Source organism: Mauremys mutica, chromosome 22 (assembly GCF_020497125.1).
Source record: "Mauremys mutica isolate MM-2020 ecotype Southern chromosome 22, ASM2049712v1, whole genome shotgun sequence".
NCBI lineage: Eukaryota > Metazoa > Chordata > Testudines > Geoemydidae > Mauremys > Mauremys mutica.
The window spans coordinates 8048914-8075586 of NC_059093.1; the positions used below are offsets into that span (position 1 = coordinate 8048914).

The window sequence follows — 26673 nt, forward strand, 5'->3', positions numbered from 1 at the left end:
TAAGGTGGGGCGGCTATCTTTGCAATGAATTAGGATGGGAAAATCCCAGCTCTTCAGTGCATGGGGGTGCGGGGTGGGGGGGGGAGAGGGGTGGGAATCTTGTCTCTTCAGTGCATTCCAGGAGTGCGTGGAGAGGTTCTGGCTCTACATTGCATTGGGGTGGAGGAAATCCCTTTGCTTCAGTGCATTTGGGATGCGTGGGTCCATATCTGCATATGATTGAGGTGGTGGATCCCCTCTCTTCAGTGCATTCAATGCTAGTGGTACCTTCCGGTCTTGGATGCTATGCCTCAGTTTCCCATAGTTTCATTGGGAGTGCATTCAGGGGAGAGACTTCCTTTACTCCAGGGGTAGTTGATAGGTGGACCATGGGCCAAATTAGGACCGCCAGATGCTTTTGAATGGATCCTGACAGCTTTTATTTACTTACTATCATTATTGGGTTTTTATTATTATTATTATTATTATTATTATTATTATTATTTTCTCTGGAGTCTTGACCTTGACCAAGAAATTTGCACCTTTGACTACCCTTGCTTTATTGCATTGCATTGGGGTGGAGGGATTACTTCTCTTCAGTGTCCTGGGGTGCTCGTGGGGGGGGGTTCCCTATCCGCACTGCCTTGGGGAGGGGGGGCCCTTTTCTACCGGGCTTTAGGGATGGGGAAGGTCCTTTCAGACCCTTGCAGGGTTGTGCACTGGGGGTCCCGAGTCCCTCCTCTCCGGTATGCGGGGTGGGGGAGCTTGGCATCCTCTGCGGTGTGTCTAAGGAGCCGCCCGTCTCTGCAGGGTGCGGGGCGGGGGTCCCCCCTCGCCTCTCTCGGGCTGAGTGTAGCTAGGGACTCCTTTGCCTGCCCAGCTCCCGGCGGAGGCGCCGGGCAGGGCGGTGAAGCGATCGGCGCAGGGATCCGCGCGGGGGGGGCGGGGTGACGCGGCTCGCAGAAGTAAGAGACACACAAAAAAAGCCGCCGCCGCCGCTGCCGCTCGGGGCGGGGGATCGGAACCGGCGTCGAACCGGACCGGCTCCCCCGCGACACCGGGCGCCCCGCGAGCCGGAGCGGACCAGGGACGAGCCGGGCGGAAGCGGAGCAGCCAGGACCGGGCTCCCGAGAGCGGCCTGAGCCCCCCCCCCGGGACCGGCGAGAGCAGCGAACCGGGCCGGCGGCACCGAGCCGGGAGCGGACCGGACCGGACCGGGGCCTCACAGACCGGCCGGGGACAGAGCGGACCGGACACCGGACCGGGCCCGGACCCCGGACCGGACGGAGCCTCCCGCCATAGGCCCGGAGCAGAGACCCCAGGGGGCCGCGCTACCGACCCGGGCCCGGACCCCGGGGAGCAGCGGGGGTCCCCCTGACCCGGGGACCCCCCCACCCCGCCCCGCAAGGGGAAGCGGAGCGACCCGGGCCTGGAGCCCAGCCCGGCTGCAGGGGATGGAGCCCTGAGAGCCGCGGGGCCTAGGGGGACACCGGCAGCCGCTGCTGGGGGGGGACATGGGCCCCGCTCTGCGCCCCCAGGAGGAGAAGGAGCCGCGGGCGCGGGGGGGCTGCGAGCCGCACCCCGGCACCCCCAGATAAGGGACCCCGGCGTCCGGAGGGGGCACCCCGAGAGAGTGACCGGCCGTGGCGCACCCCCTGGAATCCCGTAAGGGGGTTGTGTAGCCTACCCCATAGGGGAGGGTGTGTATAGGGACCCCCCAATCCATAGGATTACACACCCTGGTGGTTTGGGAGTGGAGCCCTGTCACCCCAGGGGAGGTAAACAGAGGCACAGATCCCCTTGTAGGGCCCAGTTAACAAAGGCGTTTCTTAGGCGCAAATCAGGATCGCCCCATAACCGCCCTTTCCCCGGCGTTTAAAGGTTTGGACCCTCTGAGGATTTATCACGTTTGAAGATTTTTCTCTTCCTTTTGGGAAATTTTTGCCCCTGGGAGAACTTGTGTGTGTTGTTGGATTATTTATTTTTTAAAGAGTCCCTTTGATCTGGACATTCTGATTGACTGAGCGAAGGTGTTTTTGAACTCAATTTGCCTTCGGTGCGTGTCTCTTCTGGAGCAAGGCTGGATCTCAAACGTTGCTTTATATGTGGGGGGTATGTGGGGAGATCCCTGCGAGAATAATAAAATGCAAATTGGATAAAAAGACGACTCCTTGCCCAGGGCTCCAATGAGTGGCACACAGTCCACAATCACGGACAGGTTAGTATGAAACAGGATTTTGTTAAACAAAAAACCCGTTTCCCCTGCTCCAAAGTTGGTTGCCTTTTTTCTGGATTTAGTGACAGTGTGAAAAGTTGGGAAGGGTTGACAGGCTCAGGAAAGTGGGATTTTGGAATCCAGTAAATATTCCTGAGCAGTTGAAATTAACCCAACATTTAAAACAGCTAATCCATATTTGTAGGAATTAGGGGATCCTCTTTCAGCCTCAGAGCTAGAGGGTCAAAGTACCCAAGAAAATCAGGTAAAATTAAGGGTTGGGGCTTCCTGGCAAGGGGATGTAATTTAGGCTACAAACATTATTCTTGATTGGGTCAGCAAGTTGTCATTCAGGGAAAGGTCACTTCAGGTGAAGACAGGATCCATACCTGATCAACAGGTATGTCTGCCCAGGTGTCTACTATATCATAGTGGTGGTTTCCAATTGTCTGCTTCAGGTAACTTCTTCATTCTCGTGGCTTCTGTGTAAAACACCATTTTACTCTGGCAGTTTTTGTGCCTTTTTATCTTTATTGGGTTCTTCAGGGATGGGCTGGAATGTTGCTCTCTGTTAGGAGAGATTTGGATGGTATAAGAGCCATCGGATAATTCCTTTCAAACTTTCCATATGTGTTTGAGACAGTAGCATGATGTGAAGGAAGGAGAGCATTTAAGTTGTATTTCCATTTCTAGGCAACCAGGAAAAATGTCTTCTCTGAGGTTTTCAGACAAGATAATTTTAGTGCATAGGTAGGGGTGTGTGTGTGTGTGTGTTTGGAAGTGATGACATAAAATGATTGATAGAACTGTGTGAGGTTTGGACCACTTGGGCCTTATGTGATCTGTACATCAGTTTTGAAGCAGCTGAGACAGGAGCATTATTCAGTTTCCAGTATCTGAGAGTAGCCTTGTAGATTCCAAAGGTGGGCAGAAGAGACACTGAGCCTGATTCTCATGTACATGAAGCCTTTTTGCACTATTCTGGAAGTGTAAAGGGGCCTTAATGGGTGTTAAACTGCCTGAGTAGCATAAAGGGGCCTTGGTGTAAACAAGAATCAGGTCCACTATGTTCTGTTTATCATGTTTGTTTTCAGAATATTGAGGATTTGCAATTTTTGCAATATTCATTTTTTTCTAGTGTGATAGGTGGGACTGTAACTGCAATACTGTGAATGCTGGCTTGTTTTTCTTTTACAGAGCATGTGCATTACACTGAATTGCATATTTGTATGAGTGCTGTAACATACCATTTTCATACACAGCAAGGAGAGTTCTGTTTATATATATTTAAAAGAAATGTGTTCCCTAAAACAACTTAAAAGACATCGTAGGGATAACTAGGTACTGGAACTAGGGTTTCCATCATATACAGGGTTTACAGTTTGGTTCAATGGCTCTCAGCACCCCCCACTATTAAAAATTGTTCCAGCACCTCTGTAGGGACAATGGGCTCTTCACACCAAAAAAAAGAAATTCAGTTGCAGTATGTGAAGGGGATACGTGAAGGCAGGGAATTTGGTTGGGAAAATATTTTTTTTTTTGTTAACATCATTGCATTAGAATGGCCAGTACAAAAACATAAGCACTTCCACTTCCTGCTGCTTTGTCATATTCCAGGCATGTTCGTGTGCAGTATTCAATTAAAAGCTTTGAATAAAAATATTAATGCTGGGAAAAGATGCTGGCTTGACAGCCCTGGAGACTAAAGCTTTCTGTCATGACAGAGTACAGCATGGGCGATGGCAGGTGTGGGGAGGCTTGTCCTTTGCCTTGCCACTCTGCCTCACCTCTGACCTGGAGGAACCCTTGATCTAATGGCGAGAGGGTAATTCAGTCTTCATGGCCCATTTGTTCCTTGGCTGAGACAGTTGACAAAGTGCCAGATGTGATGGTGTGTTCTCATCATGTGGACATCCGCTCACTAGGAATTGGAATGAGACCACGCATTCATTCATGTAGGGCACCAAACACCCTCAAATAGTGGTGTCTTTTTGGCCACCCCTGTCCTGGCAACCTAGTGGTGAAAGGCTCTCTGTCCCATTAGGTTTAAGAAATTTATATTGCTACTAATTGTGGGAATATAAAACAGGTGCAACTTAAGTGCAGGTCACTAGGCCTACAGAATATAAAAGCATATTCCAGGTTTAAGTCTCTTGGGTTGCTAGTGAGGTTTATTAGCCTGACTCTTTCATGGAGTGCCTTTTTAAAAGTTCAGGCATCCACATGTGTGCCAAATAGAAACATGAACATAGCAGGGTGGGCATTATGAGCCGGCATCATGAGCCAACCTCCTTCTCCGTTTGTGTTTATGGGCCTTTTGCATACTGATGGCTTCTTAAATACCTATTAGGGAAAAAATCTACTGTCCATATGCATAATCTCCTTCACTCCCCCGCCCCCAGCTGACTTAGCAGTGACCACCTTGAACTTTATTTGTGATATCTGATTGACGTCTTTTTGTGCAGGGTTAGCTCACAGCTCTTGCTGTTGATCTCATTTCTGGCACTAGTTTACAAGTTAGGACAAAGATAGGAATAGTCAGTTTCAGTGCTGCTCCAGTGACAACAGGCCAAATCACAAAAAACAGACAGCCTTCTCCTTTTTCTAGTTGTTTCTGTTTAAGATACTCAGAGGAGTCTAGATATTCCTGCAACTGCATCTGGGTTTGCTCAGGTATGCAATGCAGCCAATTCGTGTTGGCCCAGTTTGATATGTCGGTCTCTCTCAAAATGCATCAAGCCGTCAGCCCAGCTCTGTTTAATCAGAGATGTTTTGCATCTTCAAGTTCTACTGTTATAGCCCATTGAAGTAGGAGTGTTTCCTACGGGACACTTTCTAGCATATTTTCCCCCAGTGTATAAATGTCTCAAGAAAACACTAGGTGTTGAGTTAAATGAATTTATAACAAATGCTGAGACTGGTCAGTGAGTTAACTCCTTATCTTCAAAGCTATCCTGAAAGGAAGATGGAAATATCTGGGACTTGTTAAGAATGAAGCCAGAGAATCGGTGCTATTGGACTACTGGAGAAGGGGAAAACTGAAAGAATCCTTGTGTCAAACAGTACTTGGAGAGAGAATTTTGGGGATTTAATGACTTAGAGTAGTGGTTTTCAAACTGTTGGTTTTTTTTTTCTGGCGACCCAGTTGAAGAAAATTGTTTGATGCCCATGACCCAACAGAGCTGGGGATGAGGGGTTTGGGGTGTAGGAGGGGGTCAGGGTGGTAAGGGCTGTGGGGTGGGGCTGGGAATGAGGGGTTCAGGGTTTGGGGGGGGGCTCAGGGCTGGGGATGAGGGTTGGGGTGCAGGAGGGGGTCTGGGCTGGGGGTGCAGACTCTGGGCTAGGGATGAGGGGTTTGGGATGCAGGAAGGGTCTCTGGGTTTGGAGGGGTTTAGGGCTGGAACAGGAGATTGCAGTGTGAGCTTACCTCAGGTGGCTTCTGGTCAGCAGTGCAGCGTGGGTGCTAAGGCAGGCTTCCTGCCTGTCCTGGCACTGTGGACCACTCTGAGCCCCCGAAGCGGCCAGCAGCAGGTCCGGCTCCTAGGTGGAGGTATGCAAGCGGCTCCGCGAGTCTCTCGCTCGCAGGCACTCCGCGTGCCCGCCCCCCCCCACTCCATAAGAGTGCAGAGCCCGTGCTCGGGGTGGCGTCAGCCTGCAGAGCCCTGTGGCCCCCTGCCTAGGAGCCAAACCTGCTGCTGGCCGTTTACAGGGCGCAGAGTGGTGTCAGAACTGGTAGGGACTAGCCCGCCTTAGCCGGGCAGCACCACCAGCAGGACTTCTGATGGCCCTCTTGGCGTTGCTGACCAGAGCTGCCGTGACCCAGTGTCTTACATTCCACAACCCAATACTGGGTCACGACCCACAGTTTGAAAACCACTGACATAGAGGACATGCAAAGAGTGTTCCAAGATAGATAGGGATAATGGAACCTTGTGCCCTAAATGACATCTCATGGCGTGGGAAGGATTCGGAAGCTTAAATACACCAAACAAGGCTTCCTTCCCCTTCCTCCCTTCCTCTTTTGGGAGACTATTAAACAGCCTAGATTTTCTCTCTTCGTGATTGATTCCTGCCACCCGTTGGACTATATGAAACAATTTCCCTTCATCCTTGGTGTTCGCACCCTTCATCCTGGGAAATGATCATGCACCCTTCGCTTAATTATCTCTTAACCAGGCTATGCATATTTAGCTCTTGTGTTGCTTCCAGGCTTTCGCTGTTTATTCAGTTCCTTGCTAGTTGTCACCGTTTTACTGGTACTGAATGCTTTTGGCTTGGTGATGTTCTGTTAGCGTTTCCAACTGTCAGGTCTGTCCTAGGCTAAGATTAGATGGTTACGCTGGCTTTAGACTCTGGCATGTGTGTTGGGTTTCTTCCTTCTGTTGTTTCTGTCAGGGTTGCAGCCTCTTCAGAGTCCCTCTGACTCAAGCTAAAATCAAACAGGCTGGTTTTGGGCGTAGCTCTCTTGCCGTTTGTGGCAGGCGACACATGGCTGAGCAAGATAAGGGTTTTATTTTTCTTTGCAGGGACTGGGTTGAAACTCAGCAACTTGCGGACTGTGATTGGTCACTTAACGATTATCAGAACCTTGTTGTAGCCTCTTATTATGCTGCAGAAACGTTTGTAGGAGTTTTTCCTTTTTTGTAACCCAGTTCCTATATTTTTCTTCCTGCAGCCGCTCCAGCCGTATTGGAGCAAGGAGATTGCATGGTTACATGGACTGTGCAGGTTTGTGTGTGTGGTTATTCAAGTACTGTAAAGAATGTAGATATTTGGTAAGAAGTGAGTGTCTGTGTTGCCATGTGATTGCTGTCAAATAGGTTTTATTTATAATAGTGCCATAGCCTGTGCTAACATAATTGTAAAATAAGGCGGGGAGGAGGTAGAATTTACACATAATTTTCCTTGTGAAGCTTTTAATTGTTGGTTGGTTTTTTTTCTCATCACTTGATATTAAAGTAAACCTTAATTGTTTCTAATCCGCTTAGATGTGCTTCCCCTCTCTTTGGGTGTTTAAATGTCCCCTTGGTAATTGGGACATCTCTTTTAGCCAAATGGTAGCAAAATAACCCCTTCTCCTCTTTCTCTCTCTGAAATTCAGGGCCTTCTCTGCAACAGTATTACTGAATAGCTGGCTACACTTACAATTTGCACAGTGTTCATTTCATTTATTTTTTCAACATTCTCCCTTAAATCTAGTACTCACGCAAGACAGATGTCATTGAAGCTTTCCTTCTTAGCTATAGGGTGGCCAGTTGCATACGGGCATCGGTGCAAGCTTTCTTATGCTGTCCAGTATTGTCTCCGTTTCATTTTGAGTATGAGGTGATAGTCTCTGTGCTTACTTGTTGTATTCTGTACTTTTATTGAAGCTGTCGGGATAGCGTGCCAGTCGCGATGTGTGCTGTCGGCTAGGGGATAAACAGGAACCACAATGTCTTTTGCTAAAGAGACTGAAAGTGAGGTGAGCTTGATTTTTCTAGTTTTAAGAGAGCTGGGAACATCTATTGTGGTTATTTGGCTGGAGGCAGGAATAGCATGCCGTGTGTTAGCCAAAGATGTATAATTCTCTCTGTGAGTAACTCCTATTGTGACATAAATTAATACTGCTTAGGGAGGTCTGAATGGCTCTGGAACTGCAAGGTGATGTAAAGTTTTCCCCTTCCAGATCACTTTGCATCCAGTCCAGGTCTGCAGGAATCAGGGCCAGGAACACTAACCAGACCTCTCCTAGTCAGAGGTAGAAACGAAAGACTTGAACGGTGATAGAGCTGTTGTTAATGTCCAGAGAAGCCCAGCCCCATACCCCGCTGCTGTGATTCCTGCAAGGTGAAGTCCTTGGCCCCTGCTAGGGGGCTCTCACTAATAGTGTGGAATAGATTTGAAACTCCCCTTGGCCTCTGGAAGACAGAGGAACTCTTTCACGTTTCCACCCTCATCTCATCTAATCTAAAAAGATTCTTATGCTGCTCTTATCACTATAGAATTTGAGCGCCTTCCAGCAGTGCATTAGATGACATGACCTATCATGTATGGCGCGCGCTCTCTCTCTCTCACAATTCTCCCCTGGGGAGAGGATATGTGCAGTGGAGTGTTTTGTTTTGGTAAGGTTTTTGTGTTTAAATGTCCGCTCTCTTCTGACTGTGTTAGAGAAGGCAGGAAGAAGGAGTGTGCCTTGCACTTGGAGCAGAAGGTGGTGAGGTTTGTGAGTCCTCAAATCCTGTCGGATTTCATTCTACAATGTCAGACCAGCCCCCGAGAAAGCTCTGTTTCCTGCACAGATGAACTTTACCATATGGTATCAAGCGCCATTGTGCCTGTGGAGTGGAGGAGTTGACCATGGTCTTCATTCCAGAGCTTTATGCAATCTTTTAGTTATGCTGGGCTCAAGCAATTGAGCACCTTGAAGGTAAGAACTAGACCTTGAACTTGACGCAATATTCTGTCGGAAGCCAGTGGAGAAACTGATGGGCAGGTTTGATGTGCTTGCAATAGCTTCAGTTGCTAGAGAGGTGTGCTGGAGAATTCTTTACTAGCTGGAGTTTCCTAAGGGCTGATGGCTTCATGCCCATCTGTGTCCTAGTCTTCTGAATGTTTCAGGATGAGGGGTCCACAACTCTACCCTCCCTTCAGCCTTCTTTTTATGGGCCCTCCTATTCAGTGAGGGCCTTGGGTGTCTGTTTCTGTAGCTGCACATAGCATTCCCAAGCAGAATCAGAGTGGATTTGACATGAGTCTAGACAGTTTCACTGCTATCCACAGTGTTCGTAGTAGCATCGTTGGCACTATGACAGGTGTCCACATTGTAAAAAACCAACCCCCAAAACCATCAGCACAGTTGACACTAACCAGACACTTGACTAATAGCATCAGGAGCAAGGCCATGGTTTACCTTGGTAATAGGGACTGATTTTTCCCACTCGTACCTTTAAGGTGTGGCTCTCGGGTTAGAGGGGAAATATATTGGCAGGCCTGTTTCAAGCATAAGTTTGGACTTCTGCTGCAGATGGTGTTAGTGCTCTGTACGTAAAAAGAAGACTTCAGTCTCCAGGGCTGTCAAGTCGTTACCTTTCACCAGCACTAAATTCTTAACATCAATAAGGGTTATACTGGTGTCCCCTCCTTGCGCTTTTAGATTTGGGAACATAATGCAGTTGACATATTGCATGGTGATATATAACTTAGGTTTGTAATGCTGATCATTTTCTCATCACTGGTGAGTTTCTTGTAGCAGCCTCCCATTAGTATTGCTAAAAATTATGAAGCTTTACTCCCAGTTAAGGCCATGTAATACAGCTGTAGTGTAGACATGTCTACACTCTGAATGTAGTGTCCTAGTGTAGACGCTAACTACTGTGACAGAGGAGGGAGTTTTTCTGTCACTGTAGGGATTCCACCTTCCACAAAAATGGTAGCTAGGTTGATGGAAGCTGCATCTGCACCAGGGGTTAGGTTGGCCTAGCTGCCATGCACTATGCTAGGGATAATTAACACCTCTGAGCAATGTTGTTGTGTTGACCTAACTCCTAGATGTAGACCAGGCCAAAGAGCCCCCCCTCCCCCCATTATCTATTTTGCAAGGTCTGGGTTTATGTATGTAAGAGAGGCCAATACGAATTCAGAGAGACAAACTCTTTCTTCGAGCCAGGCCAGCAATTCTGCATATACTGGCACTCTACAATCCTGCCCTGGAAATAACCATTAGGCTTTAAAAATGTATATCAAATTTAAAATCTCACTTTAACAAAACTAAGGCCCTTAATTATTCCAAAGACTGAATGCAGATATTGTCTCCACACAAAAATAGCAGCCTGACGATGAGGAGGAGAGGGAAGGGATGCAAGGCTTTTTATAAGTAAACCAAGAAAAGGGGTATAAAGTCTATAGAGATGTAATAAATAATGAAAAAGGGGAAGGCATAAAATGCAAAACAGGCCACCAAGAGCTTAGAAATCAAGCCACAGGCTTAGAACAGAAGAGCAAATAAAGAAAAAGGCAGGAAGAGACTGTTTGTTTTTAATTTTGTTTGTGTTAAACAAAAAAAAAATTAAATAAAACCATGTATATTTTTAAAACAAGCATGGCAGGAAAAAGCATTGTCCTCTGTTTACATTTAAATGTAAACACAATTATAATAGCAAAACCAAAACAAACGGTATTAAACACAAACTGTGGAGTAAACAAAATGTGCACCAAACATCCCCACTTCTGTCCCTTCCTTTTATGCTGCATCCTTTTTCCCCACCCTTTCCCTGTCTGTATTTTGTCTGTTTGGTCTGTAAGCCCATTTGGCAGGAACTTGGTCATCTTGCATATCTGTGCAGCTCATCTAGCAATGTTTGACCCTACGTACATGATGATGTTTCTTTTATTTGTTGGCAAACTCTTAGAATTTGTCCACTGAGCTATTTTGAGCTTTGCTTTTGGATCCTTTAACTTTTGGGTTCTTCAGTGTAAATTAGACTGAATTAAGAAAGTCACTCGCCAAAATTGAGATGGTGAATGACCAGTGTCCTCGGGGCTGAGTACCCAAGCTGGAAGAGGCATTGATTTATTGCAGGTGGGGTCCCACACATTAGCGACAGTTCAAGTTCTAATCTAGTTCTGGGTAATCTCATCTATCAGGGTCATTATTGTGTTTGTCAATTACCTGTTGTCAAGTGACCTGCTGATTATGGCTGAAGTGTTGCTCTGTCCGTCAGAAACACTGTGTCCACTGTGTGAACCTGTGGATTGCAACAGGATGTGCTGACTTGTAGAAGCTCAAAGTGCATCTCCCATTTGTTTAAACAACTCAGCAAAATTAAGGCATTTATGATCTGAACTCACTGGCTATGTGTGAGGTGGGAATTAACAAAAAGGGCCTGCCTTGGTACTGATAATGAGGCTGCAGGATTTGTGCTAGCTGCCTAAGGGAGAATCCCAGGACAATGGAGTGTCTAGCCTGCTTATACCCACATGAACAAGGTGTAGTTTTGCTGGGGCTGGACATTTGAGTTGGTTCAATCAGCTTCTGAGCTCTTCAAGTGTGTGCTTCAGACTTTAAGAAATAGATGGGGGAAATTTGACTCTTCTTATCCAAGTAATGTTTCTCTTTAAAGCTGCGTGCACCAGTTCAGCTAACAAAGTTCCTGTTTATCTCTGAAACTGATCTCAAGTTCGTTTGTAGGCACTGAGTTCTGGGTCGTGATATTGCAGGCAGTTGCATGCCAGAGCACTTGGGTGACTTCCCAGTGTAGAGAGACAGACGCCTATGAGGAGTTAAGTATGCTTTCATGCAATTTTGAACAATTCCATAGTAGCTGGAAGGCGTGAACTGACCTAAGGCAGTGTTTTCCAGCCTGGAGGGAGGTGGCCAGATCTCACTGAGGGAGCACTAGATCCATTCAGGAGGGGCACAGTGCAAGGTAAGGTGCAGGATCTTCAATTCGGCAGCGCACCTACCTGCACACACATGCTGCAACCTGCTGGTCCATATAAAGTGTCAGGTGGCTCCTTTTCAAGTCTTCTCTTCCTGCTGTGGTTGTGCTCCCTAATGTAGCTGGTTGGCAACTGCTCCTGCATGTTCTGGGATGAAGGCTCAGACCAAGTGTCTTTTCTCTGCACTCCTGCAGTGCAGAGGCACCAATAGATGTCCTATCCCATGCCCAGCAACACATAACTTTCTGATGAAGGGGGAAGGTGATTGAAGCTACTGGAAACGGGGGAAAGGAAAAGAGTTAGCAAATAAATCAATAAATAAATAAAGAGCAAAAGAAAAAGATAATGAAAACTGATAGAAAAAGAGTGAGAGAACTTGAATAGGAGGCAACCACAGGACATAGGAGAGGCTGCCCTTATGCCATTCACAACAGCAGCCTCTAACTAAAAAGGATGAGAACTCCCATTGATCTAAGGTAAGAGAGAATTTGCTGGAGCATGACATTCCTTTCAGGTTGATAACATTCACCTGTGCTTTTCAGCAACATCATGGAAGTATATGGATGCCTGTTTGAAATGTGGGGGTAGATATTCATGCCCAGAGGGGCTGCATGGTGGTGAGAACCATCAGTCCCTTCTGGCAGTGGTTGTTTTGTTTTTCCGTTTGCCCTGGCTTAAATGGATGCACTAGTGCACGGGACACTTGAGCACTGTTGATATTAAATACTTTCCTATGTCGTACATTGGTTTTCAAGGTTAGTCCTTTTGGTAACATGGTTCTGGCTGGCCTGTGTAGACGGGAAAACTTGTTGGAAATTTTTGTTGACTCCAGAGACCAAATTCACCAATAGCTTCTTTAGGATTTACACCCACTTATACCAGGGCTGAATTGTTGATTAACTCAAAACATTTTCAGCCATTCTTCCCCCTTCTGCTCCAGGCTGGGCAGCCGTGTTACCAGGAATTTAGCCTAAGTGGCTGCTTTCTGGAAGAAAAGTGGTGAGGGAAGGATATGTTTCACTGGAAACTGAAGGTGTAGTATGGAGGAACCAGTGTGATGTGAATTAATTAAGGTGAACAGGACAATGAGAGAGCTCATCTATGAGATAATCAGAGCATTCTGTATCCCAAAGATGAGAATTACAGAAATCCCGTAATGGTGATCTCTAACTCTCACATTGGTGATCTGCTCCTGCAGTCTGCTGAGACACAGGATGATAGGTTGTGGTTTGCCCTGTGTAGTCACTGTGGTTTCTGTAACGGAAGTGGTTCTTGTGGGTGATGATCTGATCTTAGAGATTGTTGGTAGTATGCGTACTATCATTTTGTTTCCACTTTTGTTGGCTGATGGAATAAGGTGCCCTTGGGATGCAACTGAAAGCCTTTTATAATGTTAACTATTTATAATTAGGTTTTCTTTAATTCTGTCACTCCATGCTGCAATGAAGGTGTCAAAGTGCACAGAGACTTGAGGAATTTAACACTGTCAGAGGCTTCTTGTCTACCACTGAGCTTCAGACCTCTTTGTAGTGGGAGGCAGCATTCCTGTAGTAGTTAGAACATGGGGATAGGGCCCACAATACCTCGTTTTTGTTCCTAATTCTAACCCTGATTTGCTGTGTGATAAAGGCTGCTTCACCTTTAGGTTCCTCAGTACTCCATTTTAAAATGGGGATAACCTTGTACCCCACAGGAGCATTCAGCATCATGTCGAGTGCTTTGAGCTCCTCTGAATGATGTGATAGAAGTGTGTATAGTTGTTGTTAGTTAATCCCTGTGTAAATTCTTTGCTCAGGTGGCTTAAATCTATACATTGGATTTTCAGGAAGATGTCAGCCCACTGTTAGTGGTTGGTTCACCCCATAACTTCCTTAACTTCTGACTTGAGTCTGTCCTTCAAAATATGGACGGTTGAATTTAAAAATCAAGGTGATCATTTGTAAACGGTAAAATTGTTTGCTTTGGCCATTCACCAATGTTGTTGCAGCCATGTATGTTATAGGACATATATTTAGCTCTGTTTTTTTTTTTTCCGGTAGGCTTTATCAGGTTTTGGGCTCAGTGAAGGTATATTAATACTACTTCAGTTTTTATTTAGGGCTGTTTACACAGGGCAATCAATCCCATTTTATAGCAAGAAACAGACTGGCATGGAACAGAAGCCAAGAGTCCTGACTCCCAGTCCTTCTGTTCTAAGCACTAAACACTACCTCCCTGGGAGTCTGAAATGCGCTTTACAATTGGCTACAACTACTCTTGCAGTTGTGGGTTGTAGTAATACTGGCTGGCAGATGCCAAGAGAAGGGGGAATAGTTAGTGTTGTGATCAGTGTTTATTTTGACAGTCAGCCTCCTCCAGAAAGACTCTTCCTATCTGCTTTTCCCAGCAGTGTTGCAGTGTTCCTAGGTCATTGCTGAAGCAGAAGCAGGCAGTTAAGCTGGGGGTGGTGGTGGTGGAAATAACCTCGCAACAGGTCTGTGGTGCAGGCAGTTCTCAATTCTCAGTGATCTTGTTGTCTGGAATTCAGCCAGTTGAAAGGAATCCCATTTTTGTCATTAATTGCTCTACGGCTGCTGGGAGGCTGTTTTTGTCAAGGCTGCTTATTTATTCCACTGACAAGAACGTCACAGTGCTTGAGAAGCACTTTTAAGTTCCTGCTCCACCTATTGCTGTTTGTGTTCTGAGGAAACCACTCCTTCAGATCTACCCTGTGCTTCCTGAGATATTAACCATTAGGAGTCTCTGGATCAGCTGTAGCGGAATTGCAGAGGATCACCACATTGACTTAAAACTCCAGCCTCTCTCTCTCTTTGTCTGCTGAAACTTCTGGTGGATGGTGGGAAAATTTTCCAGTAACAAATTGGGCTTTTTTATTTTAAAGCTCTCTGGAACACTGTGTGGTGTGGGGTTTTTTGTTGTTTTTGTATGTTTTTTATGAACAAAAACATAATTTTAAATCAAAATTGAGGTCAACCCCAGTACAACCATCTATCAAGTGGGCAAGGAGGAAAATAATCACCAAGGAACAAGCAGTTATAGTAACAGATGTACAGTGAAGTCTTGCAAGGAGCACTGAAGAGAGCCACAACAGAACTCTGGATATCTTCAGACAAGGCGTTCTGTATTCAGGGACCTCCTCTATGGAAGTCGCTATCCCTAAACTGATCGAAGCAGGACTTCGGAATGGAGAGCAGAAACCAGTTGATCAATCTCAGTTTGCCTTGGAGGTAGATAGCAGAAGAGGTTAGATAATGCAGTGATAAATTCTGTACAGATATCTGTAGATATGAAGGGCTTGCTCAAATACTTGGGGCTTACAGTGGTAGCAGTGTGTTCTTTGGATTTCTTTAAATTCTGTAGTAACCATTTGGAGCTATGTCATCATTCAGACGTTTCTCCTTCATTCTCCCCTTGTCTGTCCTTTCCCCAGCTGTGTGTGCAGAATCTCAGTGCTATGTGAATCTGGGACAGCAATAATGTAAATCTGGGGGCGGTCCTCTTCCAGTGACGAGGACTCCAGCCACCACCACGGCCCCAGGATCTGTTTCTCGATGACAGTCAGCTCAGTTCAGAGGAATGATAATGTGCAGAAACAAACTCCCACTGGCAATTTAATTTCATCTTCTAAGGCTGCCCTTCCCTCTCCCTTCTCTTCCATTAGGTTTGGAGATACTTGCTTTAGATTAAAGCACTTTTTTACTTAATAACCAAGTGGCTCCAACTTCCATGCTGCCGTTAGAATGAATAAATTTAATCAGACTGTTTCAGAAGTCTGAGCAGGAAATACAGTAAGGAAATTGCCCTAACGCAGGCTATTCATAAATTAATGAAAATAAATGTTTCCTTTCTTCCTTGTCAATACATTAGCGGCTGATTTTCTGACCTGTGACCTGTTTGATATCCTGTATGTGGAAATCTGGATTGTCTCAATAACCTATGAAGAATGTGTTCAGCTGTTCGCACGTTACCGTGGAACCACAATGTTCTTCATCCTTTGAAGAGGTTTGATTGTGGGCAACTTCCCCTAGTTGTATAATGTGTACGTTTGGCGCCGGGGCAGAGTGGGAATTAGAGAGGTTTATTTGCTGGCATTTGAATAATGCAGCCATATAATGTTTGGAGAGTTGCAACTTCTAGCAAATATACAGGTGTCTGAGACCTATGGCATAGGAGCAGCCAGTGTCCTTGAGAGCATTTCAGCCGATAAACTGGGTTTGTGTCCTGGTATGACACAGGATGCAATCACAAATTTAAAGTTAACATTGAAGTATACAGATAATCTCTTATAGTTAATTAGATAAATTTAATTATCAAATACTAGCTGACAGATGATCTCAGTTATTGGTCTAAACTTGGTTCAGTGATTGAGGTTTGAGGACAGCTCCTCCCAAGCTTAAAATAGGAAAAACTTGCAAAGGGGAGGAGGGGAATGCAATTCTCTGCTAGTGAGCAAAGATTAAAAATACAGATGAATCATCTATCAGGAACTATTAAACTAGGGGCTTGTCTACACAGGGAAATTTACCAGTATAATTATAGGGGTATAACTCCCTGTGTACACTCTTTCTCTGTAATAAGCTTGTCCACACAGGTGTATATACCAGTATAATTATAGAGGTAGCATAGTAAAATATGCCAGTAAATTTCCCCATGTAGACAAGCCCTAACACCTCGTTTGCCCCCCACCCCCCTTCTCCCTGCCTTTCCCCTGATTGCTTGCCATGGCATCATTTCTGTGCTAGAGATATGTTAATCTTTCCCATTGCTGTGGCAGAGGGACTGGAGAGCCCTGGAAAAGACTATTTATTGGCTTGGGACAAAGGAAATTGTCAATGCAGAGAAAAATTGTAATTATTGCAGCATCAGGAGTGACAGAAGAATTAAATTAGTTCTAAGGCATCTATCGCCTGATCCCAGTGTCTCCAGACAATATAGGAACTCAAAATGTCAGCAGTGGTGTTTGGTTCTTGTCACATCCTGGGAGTAAGCAGGTGAATGCAGCCACTAGTGCCCTGGGAGATGGATCTCTGCGTTTTCAGTGGCTGGGAGTATGAATACAGATATTGCTGCCTTGGGGTGTCGATCTCGCTGCATTCTGAAGTTGGGAGTGACTCTAGGCTTTAGTGACCTAAGCGGTAGATTGTAATGACAGTAGGGAAAATACTTAATCTTGCTTATGGAGTCAAAATTCTGGTGCCGCTACAGTTCTCCTGTATTGATTTATACTATTGGGTGGAGACTGAAATAGGAGAGATTTCATAATAGGTTGAGAAAATCCTTTAAAAATCTTGTGAGAACAAGGATCCAACATTTTTTCTTTCTTATCATTGGCCCATAACTAGTGTTTGGACAAGTTTTATTCACTTTGAAAGCATTTGTATTTGTCTGCTGAAGAGCTTCTAACGCTGGCTGGTGCTGTAGTGAGGTTCTGGATCTTAAAACCATGCCATTGTCTCTTACTTCCTATCCTCTCTTTATTTCTGACAAGATTTTTGCTGCTATTGGATAACTTGCTCTGGATGGGGGGATGTTACCATTGGGCTAACTGGGCATGTCAGCGTGTATTTCTCTCTGATTGTTTCATGAGATATCGATCTATAAAATGGTCACTAGTTTCTTTAGTTTAGCATGCTGCTTCAGCAGTGGTCTCAGCTTGAATATAGCAAGTACCAAAATTGATCTGCTATAATTTTCTATTCCTAGAATAGCTGGTTGGTCTGTCTTTCCAGCAAGACTGTTACAATAATCAAACATGGAAAACAGGGTAATCAGAAATTTGCATACTAGAGGGTTTTAAAATATTTAATACCTCTTAGAAATTGGTCAAGATGAAAGATCAAGGAAGAAAATGTGACCTTTTTAAATGGAGGCCTGCATATACCACTGTCCTGCATCAGAAGCCAGCCCAGGCAAGTGAAGGCTGCTATCGAGTTAGAGCTCTCATGCGGGAGGGAAATCCTTTGCTTTGTGCTTCTACAGGCTTTGTGTTCTGTTGGTTTGTCACTGACTTTGTATAACTTTTTAGCTCCTTTTCACGGATTAATAAACTTCCATTATTTGTACCAAAACTTGAAGATATTATCGTTGTTCTTCGGAAATCCCCATAGAGTCGCCTTAAAGCAGCCTGCTGTGTGACTCATCACTTTAGAGGTTAGAGGCTAGTACTCTTGGGCACTTCCCCAATTTCCTCAGCTCAGCAGATTCTATTTAATATCTATTAGTTGTAAGTTTTAAGCACAGTTATTGTTAGTACAGTTTCAGCCACAGCATGGACACAGCTTCAAGGTTTCCACTACATGAAAGGAAATGTCTTGGCACTGCAGGTTTTGTTCAGAGTTAACACAGCCATGCATAAGAAAGAGACAGATGTAGCTCAGTGTTGTAATGATTGGCTCTGTAGACTCTCTTGCCGGTCTAATCCTAACTTGGCTGATCTGTGCTCAGCCCAGATGGAGCCCAGAAAGTGGGTTTTACTGAGCAGAACTAGTGAATTTGCCTGGTGAATCACTCGGTGAGGTGAATGATAAATAGGGTCCTTTTTGTGAGCGCTCAGCTCAGATGTGCGTTCTTTTCTCCCCCCCACCCCTCACCCAGCCCTTGGCCTTCGTTAACTTGAGATGAATTGTGTTGTACAGGCGCACTCCTCCATTGCATGTATTGAATCGTGAAGCTGGACCCTCACCGAAACACCTGGGCACTCGGGAGCCCTCCTAGAAGGGCCTCGTTCCCCACCGAGATCCTAAAAACTGTCTAGATTCCTCTCCTGTATCTGAAACCTGGAGACTTCTACATCTTTCCCCATGCTCTAGCGTACAACTGAGACGTCCTTTGCTTTTTCCTCCATCAGTCTGAACGTTCTGAGAGTTTTTCTGTATCCATAGGCTACAGCACTGGTCTTCTCCTAGTGTCCTTGCTAGATTACAGTACTGATTTAAGACCATGTGGGGAGTGATTATAGCACTGGACTGAGAATCTGGATTCTGTTCCCACTTCAGCCACTAACTTGCACTATGATGTTGGGCAAGTTGCTTCCCCTTTCTGGACCTCAGTTTCTCAGTCTGTGAAGTGGAACTAGAAACTTGCCTTTTAGACAGTGTTTGAGGTTCTTTGGTGAAAGGCCACGTAAGTGCTCAATAGTAGCATCGTAACGTTCTGCTTCTACCTGACCCACGCTAGAAACTGTCTACTGTAAACTTGCAGAAGTGTCTGTTAGGAGGAGGCCTTTGTCTTGAACTTACTCAGACTGGTTGACTTAAGTACCACGTAATGCAACAAGTTTCAAATCCCTAAATAGAATATTTGACTGTCACTCATTTGTTTAGCAAGGCATTTGTTGCTGTCATTGAAAAGTATGGCAAAAGTGGCAGAGCTGCAGTGCTTTAGAGCCAAAAAATGTTTGCTTTCTCTGTAGTGTGGATTATGGAATACTGCAGGGGGGTGCAGCTTTCTTAAAGGAAGCGATAGATACTTTCTTTGGGGCATGGGGAGGGCGTGGCAAAGAGGACACATTTGCTCCGCATTTCACTCTCTATGCTTAAAATGTGCAAAGCTTTACAAGTGGCATGAAGGAAGTGACTCGAAGGTAATGGAACAAGTGTGTTGGATGACAGCTGCAATGCTGGCAGCATTTTTGTGTCTTTGTGGTCAGAAGCCATCTTTGGAGGAGGACTAGTTGCAGTGCTGTGAGGTGGGAGGAACAAAGGCATAGAGCCATCTGAAGGAAAACTAAGGCTATGAGTTACAAACAGGACAGCAGTGGACCAGGGGAAAAAAGTGGTTGTACTGTATGTGTTTTGTAATGGAAAAATACAGTTTTGAGTACAGTATGCAGACTTTTTTGTTTAAAAACTCTATTGCATCTTATGTGTGTGTGTGGGGGGGAAATGAAAATTTAGTGAACCAAGAACTCTTCTATTCTGTCTAACCCAACTGTATTTAACAAAAAGGAGTGGGAATTGGTCTCTAATAGTTACTGAGGATACTCATCAGTAGCATTTTGAATGGAGAGTTATTCCATCTCTTCATATTTAAAAGCATATGAACTCTCAAGTACCGTATGTCAAAAAGATTGACTTGGTCTTGTGGACTATGCGAAGTTGCTTAGCATCCTGCTGAGAGGTGTGTGGTGTGCTGTTGTTTTTTTTTCTTGTTTTTTTTGTAGCTGACATTTATAGTATATCAAACTGCAACCTGTGTTAAAGTTACTGATTTTTTTTTTAAAGTGTGCAAAACCAGCTTTATTTGAGGTCTTTTACCATTGTCCTAGAATATCAGGGTTGGAAGGAACCTCAGGAAATCATCTTAGTCCAACCCCCTGCTTAAAGCAGGACCAATTCCCAACTAAATCATCTCAGACAGGGTATTGTCAAGCCGGGCCTTAAAAACCTTTAAGGAAGGGGATTCCACCACCTCCCTAGGTAACCCATTCCAGTGCTTCACCACCCTCCTAGTGAAACAGTTTTTCCTAATATCAAACCTAGACCTCCCCCACTGCAACTTGAGACCATTATTCCTTGTTCTGTCATCTGCTACCACTGAGAACAGCTGAGCTCCATCCTCTTTGGAACCCCCTTTCAGGTAGTTGAAAGCAGCATCACTTGCACCCAGAATAGTCAATATAAACGACACTGATTTGTTGGCCATTAATGCAAGAGTTGCTATTGATAGGCCAGCTTTTAGCATCCTGAGTGGAGCCACAGTACATTATATAATAAAACAAAGATATGGACCTTATAAACTTTATTCCATTCCTACTGTGATAAGGAAATACAGGTGTCTGCTTCCCACATCACATGTGATATAACAAAGGAGATGGAGCCATAAAGGTAAATGTTTTATACATTAGAATGTTATTGCATGGTAGTCTCATTAGTCTTAAGGTTTTTTATAGACTTAAAAAAATGATTTCCTATCCTTCCATAATTTTTAAACAACTCTATTTACTTGTAGGTTTTTCTTTATCACAGCCACGTTGAGCTTTTCAGTCTTCCACATCTGTAACTTTAATTTTTATTTCTTAAGAAATTGCTGACTACTTGAATACTGGTATCTCTACAAGCACATGCTGTGATAACCTGCAAGCTTTGTGTCATTTTAAAGCTCAGTCAGAGCTTTAATGATACAAGTTAAAGCTGCAATCCCAAGTGGTGGTAGAGAATATGGGAGTTAGATGGGCTTTTGCAAAAACACTGTTGTTTTGGCAGTCTTGGAATCTTAATCATTTATTCAGCTGGAGATTTTCTAACAGACACAACATTTTAAAATCAAATACTTGACTCAGTTTCATCCCTAGTTCAATATTTCACTACAGAGCAAATTAGTGCTGTTAAGTTCTCTCCATATATATAATTATTTTTTTAAAATGAGCTGATCATGATAATTATCTAGTGGTGGTGACTTGTTACCAAATAGAGTTCTGTTGTGGGCAGCCCTGATAGATTTTTTAAATTTTTTTTTTTTAAGACCAGAACGGACCATTAGATCATCCTGTATTTCAGAAGCCATGAAATTTCATCCGGTTATCCCTATATTTAGCCCAATAACTTGTCTTTCACTGAAAAGTAACTTGTGTTTAGCTAAAGCAGATCTTCCAGAAAGTCATCTAGTCTTAATCGGAAGACATTGAGAGATGGTGAATCCGCCACTTCCTTTGGTAGTTTGAGGGAGATGAACCACAGGAACCATGTTAAAAATTAGTGACTAGTTTCTAACTTGAATTTGCCTGGCTTCAGCTTCCAGCCATTGATTCTTGTTCTGTCTTTCTGTGCTATATTAAAGAGCCCTTGTACCCAATGTTTTCTCCCTGTGAAGGGCCTTACACACTGTAATCAAGTCACTTCTCAGTTGTCTTTTTGATCAACTAAACAAACTGAACTCTTTAAGTATCTCACTGCAAGTCCTCAAATATTATTTTGGGGTATCTTCTCCATGCTCTCAAATTTTTCAAAGTCCTTTTTAAAATCTGGACACAGCTGTGACTGAAAGTTGGCTGTTCCTTCAGTACTGGCCTGATTCTGGTATGTGTGCTTAGCCCTCTCCAGTGGCACTGAAGCTCAAGATGCTTAGTACCATGCAGACCCAAGCCTTATGTGCTGTAACATTGGTAGAAATCCAGTAGAGAGTTGTAAAAGGCAAGCTAGAGGCATTAGTGATCAGAACTAGAACTCTCAGTAGCTGCTCTGCAGCTTTTTGCTTAGATGTGGAGTCCATTCCTTGGGGACCTCTCCACATCCGCTGTGTGGAGCTCTGGGAAGCTGCTCTTTTCCCATGCTTGGCTCCTTATTGGGGTAAAGGTCTGTGAATTCTGCATAAATATTTACCATATCCCATCCTAACCAGCAGAGAGCTGCTAATGCTGTTTCTTAGGAAAACCAGCAGAGTTCTGCTTGTGTTTTGCAGGATTCATGTCTCGTGTGCCTGAGCAGGAAAGCATCTCATCAGTAAAGGCTGCGACGGGAGAAACAAAGGCCAATATGAAAGTTGAGTGTAGAATAACATACAAAGAGGGGTGATCTATGCAAAATGGGTACTGAGCTATAGAGACCACTCACCCCATTCTTTAGAAATACATGAATAACTGCCAGAAAGATTAAAGGAAAATAGAATTTGGCTAACCTATAAGGCTTATAAGCAACATCTACTTTGGAGTTTAGGGGGGGAGTGTTCCTTATTTTTAAGAGAGCAGCATCCCTTTGTCCTTCATTCTTTCTCTCCCTTCCTCGGGGGTCCAGAAACTGTTAGATTGTAGAGAACAACCCTGCATAGTTTGCGGACATGGACTAAATGATCTAATAAATCACAGCCATCGCTAACTTCTGTTATCTCCCAGCTGCACTGAACCTCTTTGCTCCATGGCATCATGGGCTGCTGAATCAGATTTTTGCATGATTGGGAGGTTTAATTTGGCACAGAGGGCACCAGTGGATGGAGCTATTGGGGAGCAGGGTTGTTGGATAAGACGAGGGGTGTCTGAGTGATTTTTGGGTCCCCTCCTTTTACACCATATCCTGGCATCTGCCTTAATCCCCCGAAGCAGCAATAAAACATGAGAAGAACACTCTGGGCTCCTTTTATTCCCCCAAAAGTTTTTAATCACTTTATTTTGTGATGAAAACTAATATATTGTTATAAATCAAAAGTTGTGGTTAATTCTTGCCAATGTCAGCCAGAAGTAAAGCTGTCAGCTACTCTCTAGCCCTAAAATGAATATAACCGATCACAATAAAAACCAAGCCGGACAATGCTATCCTTCCCCTCAGAAACATTTGCTCTGACTTTGCCCTTTCCCACAATGAGTATATAAGGGGAACCTCACATGTCCTGAAAGTTGTCAAATTTGGGCTGTTTCAGTTGGGGTGGGAACTAGGTTCCAAAAATTGTCCAGTGTATTGTAGCTTTAGGTAGCAATGTGGTTCTGGTAATCTAGTATTTCAGAAAGTGTTGAACACACTTGGTCGGATTCTTACTTACACAAAGGCTCGTTACTCTGCTCTGGAAGTGTAAAATAAGCCTTTGTGTAAATGAGAATCGGGCACGTTGAATTTTGAGTTCAAGAATTGCATGTGTCATCTCTCTTTAAACCCAGTGTCTTCCTCTCTCATGTAATAACCCTCCAAGATGCTGTCACTTTATCCTGTGCTCAGATCCCCTGAAAGCTTCTATCTCCTCCCATGATAGACCCTTTCCTGGGTGCTTGTACAGCACCATGACCTACTCCCATGCTACTTGCCATTTTTCCTGAGGGACAGCACTGAACTTCATCTAAGTTTTTCAAATAAGGAGGTATTTTGGGGGGTTTCAGTTTTGATGGACTACAGATTACGTTGTGTAGTTTAGCATTTAGGGTTCATGGTTCAGACTGAAAAGACAATTCAATATTTTCCTGGTACCATCGCAGGCTTTTTTATTTGATTTGTGGGGCCTGAAAATGTAACCACTGAGTTATAGTAGTAATAGATTAGAATAAGATCTGCTTATTGACCCTTACACTAATGATGTAAAATTAAATATTTTACATAATTTAAAGAAACAAAATTTTCCCTGCGTGAATGGGCAAGTAGAGCGTTGCAAGGTTGTAGTAATACTTCCCAGTGTTGCACTTTTTGTAGGATTGCAAACACATTTTGAACCTCAAATATCTCTCAGAAGTACATATTCCCATTTTAAAGCTAGGCAAACAGAGGTGCAGAGACTGAAATAGATCCAGCAATGGATCTTGAGTTCTGACTTGCCGTTTTAGGCTCTAACTGCTAGACCTCATTGCTTCTACTATTGTAGGCTGGGACTGATTCCACAGGATAACTCTTTAGTGAAGTCAAAGATGCTGAATATCAGGATCAATGTTTTAAGAAAGTGTTTTTGGTAAATTCGCTCTTATTGTGGTGTTACTATTACTGCATAGATTTTGTCCAAATGTCAGTGGGTGTGGTGGGGGTGTGTGAGGAGATTTAGGAATTCTTGACTTGAAAACAAACAATCCAGTATTAAAAATAGCCTGTCTTTTGACACCCTGCTCCAGTTCTGAAGGGAAGGGTGGTTCTCTGGCACATGTGATGCATGAATAAAGTAGATGTGCAGTGTCTGCTTTGGGATTTTAAGTTTTTTTTGTTTTTTCTTATTTCATTATCTTGGGACACTTGTGTTTTGAAGAGCACAGGTTAAACATTACTGGCTGTTTCATTTCTGCTCTCTAGGGTAGACTGGGATTGTGTGCAATGAGGTGCTGGCCAGTGAGTTTCTGAGCATCTGGCCACCTTTTGTGTTTTTCCCTCTTGTTAGAGCTGGAGTCTTTTTTGTTTTTCTGAAATTTCTCAAAAATGAGAATAAGGCACATGTCTCAGAGCTGAAGACCACACTAAATACAGCCACTAATCTTTAGAAAATTATAGTGAAAACCACAGGAAAAAATCTAGAAGCATGGAAAATGCATTCCCTGGGAATGTATGGATGGGAATTGTTTGCATATTTAGAGCCGTGGAACAGATAGATTTAGAGGTAGGAGTGGATTCTTTTGGCTCTGTGCCTCCTACATTAATTCCTTCTCTAGCCATGATGAGATCATGGTTTTGTCAGATTGCACTGACAAATTACAATTTGGTATTGACACAAACTGGGCTGAGGAGCACTGACGTTGTGGTGAATGGGCCTTTTTGATTTGTGTGCGAGGTTGCTCACCACTTTTCTAGCCAGTTCCATCTTTTTGACAACCACAGTGACATGGGAAATATGTGGAGCTGAGTTAGGAACAGCATTTAGAGCAAACGATCATAACCTCTTTCGTGCCGTTAGACAGTTTCAAGGGAAAGGCTTTAAATGAGTGTTTCCCTTTCCTTCTTTCCTCTTGCTGTCTGCGGTGGCATAGATGCTTGTTAATAGAGCGCTGGCCATCACATTGCCTGTGGCATGATTAGAGCCCTGGGAAGATTTACATTAATCAAACACAAACAGACAGTGTAGCGTGAAGAAATTTCTATCCTGCTAGCGCTGCTCGGGAACCTAATTAGGTTATTGGGGCAGAAAAAGAAAACAACCCCTATATCCCACTGCTATTTTCTTGCCCTAGGGCTGAGCCAGTCATATAGCCAAAAGTGCAGCAAGCTTGCTGCCCTCTGTGTTGACCTGCTGATCGCTCGTTCCAGAAAAGAGAGAGAGACGGACGATTTTATTCCCCTCCTTCTCTTGAAAACAATAGGGAAGGTGCATTCTTCCAAGAAGAATTCTGTGCTTTCAGGTATCATTGTGGGTGGGTGCCTTTAAATATGTCTGTAAACAAAATAAATCATGTGATATGCGTGTTGGGGGTGGGAGGAAGGCGGAGCTGTGTGTGATGACAAGACCCCGCAGCCCTATTTGGGTGTCTTGTACAAGCACATCATTTCATATTCATTCAATTACCATGCTCAGTAGAGTGATGTGACACTTGCTTTTTTATTTTTAATATGCCTCTTGGTCCCAGGATATTTGGACATGCTGAGTTTTAAACCCCAGCTCTCCTCCTTTGCTTCCCTGCTGTATGCATTCTCCCAAAGTACATAGATGCTGTTCTCGGCCTGTCCATGAGTAGCGCAGTGTTGGGTCTCTGTTGATGATGGTTGGGAGGAGATGGGAGAGAAGAGGCGGAGTTTATTCCCATCCCTCAGATGGTCAGTAAAACAATCAAATGCCTCTCCAGGAATGTCAGACGAGCATTTTTATTTATTTTTTTTAAAAGAAATGGCAAAAATGAGGGCTAGCTTGTGCTCTTCGAAGAGGAGTTGGGCCTGATACTCTACTCCATGGTAATGAGCCTTTTGAGATCTCCCTTGTCGGCTGTTTTGTCCTGTGATTCAGGTAATGTCTGGAAGCCTTTGTTCCCTCTCTCTGTTACATGAATATGGTGAGAGACTAGAAAATAGCATTTCTGAGTGTCGGAGGCAGGGGGAAAAGCAATGTTCCTGTAATGTGGATGAGAATTAACTGAGCATGAAATAACCCTTTTCCCTTTGTGGTGACCCTGCAGTTGTTCTTTCTTTGTGTTGGTTTTTAATTTACCATTTAGATGCACTAATTTTGAAAATGCTCGCCTCAGTGTCTGAGAACAAAGGTTTTGATAGCTAGAAAAGATGTCTTGCAAAAAACGTAGGCAGCACTACCCTCTTGTCAGTCCTCAGTGCCGAACTGCTTGCAAGGCTTTATGCACGCTAGCAGCATCCGCCGTACCAGCCTTTGTGATCTACCTGAAGTGAGATTTGATCATCTGATGCTTTTGGATAGCGGTGATGAAATACTTCCCACTCAGTGCTTGCGAAACCATTTTAGAGAGGACGATGATGTTTTTAATGTTTTCCTATAATATTTCCATTTTTGTATTTATAATTGGGTCTTGTTTTATTGAAAACAAAAGCTGCAATGGAAGAGAGCTGAGCTGACAGTCTCTGTTCAGGGCAGTGCTGCTGGTACACAATTCATACAGCATTAATCTGAATAATTTTACCATTTATTCAGTGTGTAATGTCAGCACCATGATGTGTATGAAGACACTACTGGCTTGCTTTGTGATGGCGTTGGGAGGTTCATTGTAT

At 44.2% G+C, this 26673-nt stretch overlaps 1 protein-coding gene across 4 annotated transcripts in view; it reads left to right on the forward strand.

Annotated features, from left to right (window-relative positions):
- Window positions 1-1364: 1364 nt before the first annotated feature.
- Window positions 1365-26673, forward strand: part of ARHGEF12 (Rho guanine nucleotide exchange factor 12) — a 97058-nt gene continuing 71749 nt past the window's right edge. For all 4 annotated transcript variants that reach the window (XM_044996896.1, XM_044996897.1, XM_044996898.1 and 1 more), the window contains exon 1: window positions 1365-2197. In XM_044996896.1, coding sequence (XP_044852831.1) covers window positions 2166-2197 — 32 coding nt within the window. In that variant the 5' untranslated portion in view covers window positions 1365-2165. The remainder of the gene's footprint in view (window positions 2198-26673) is intronic.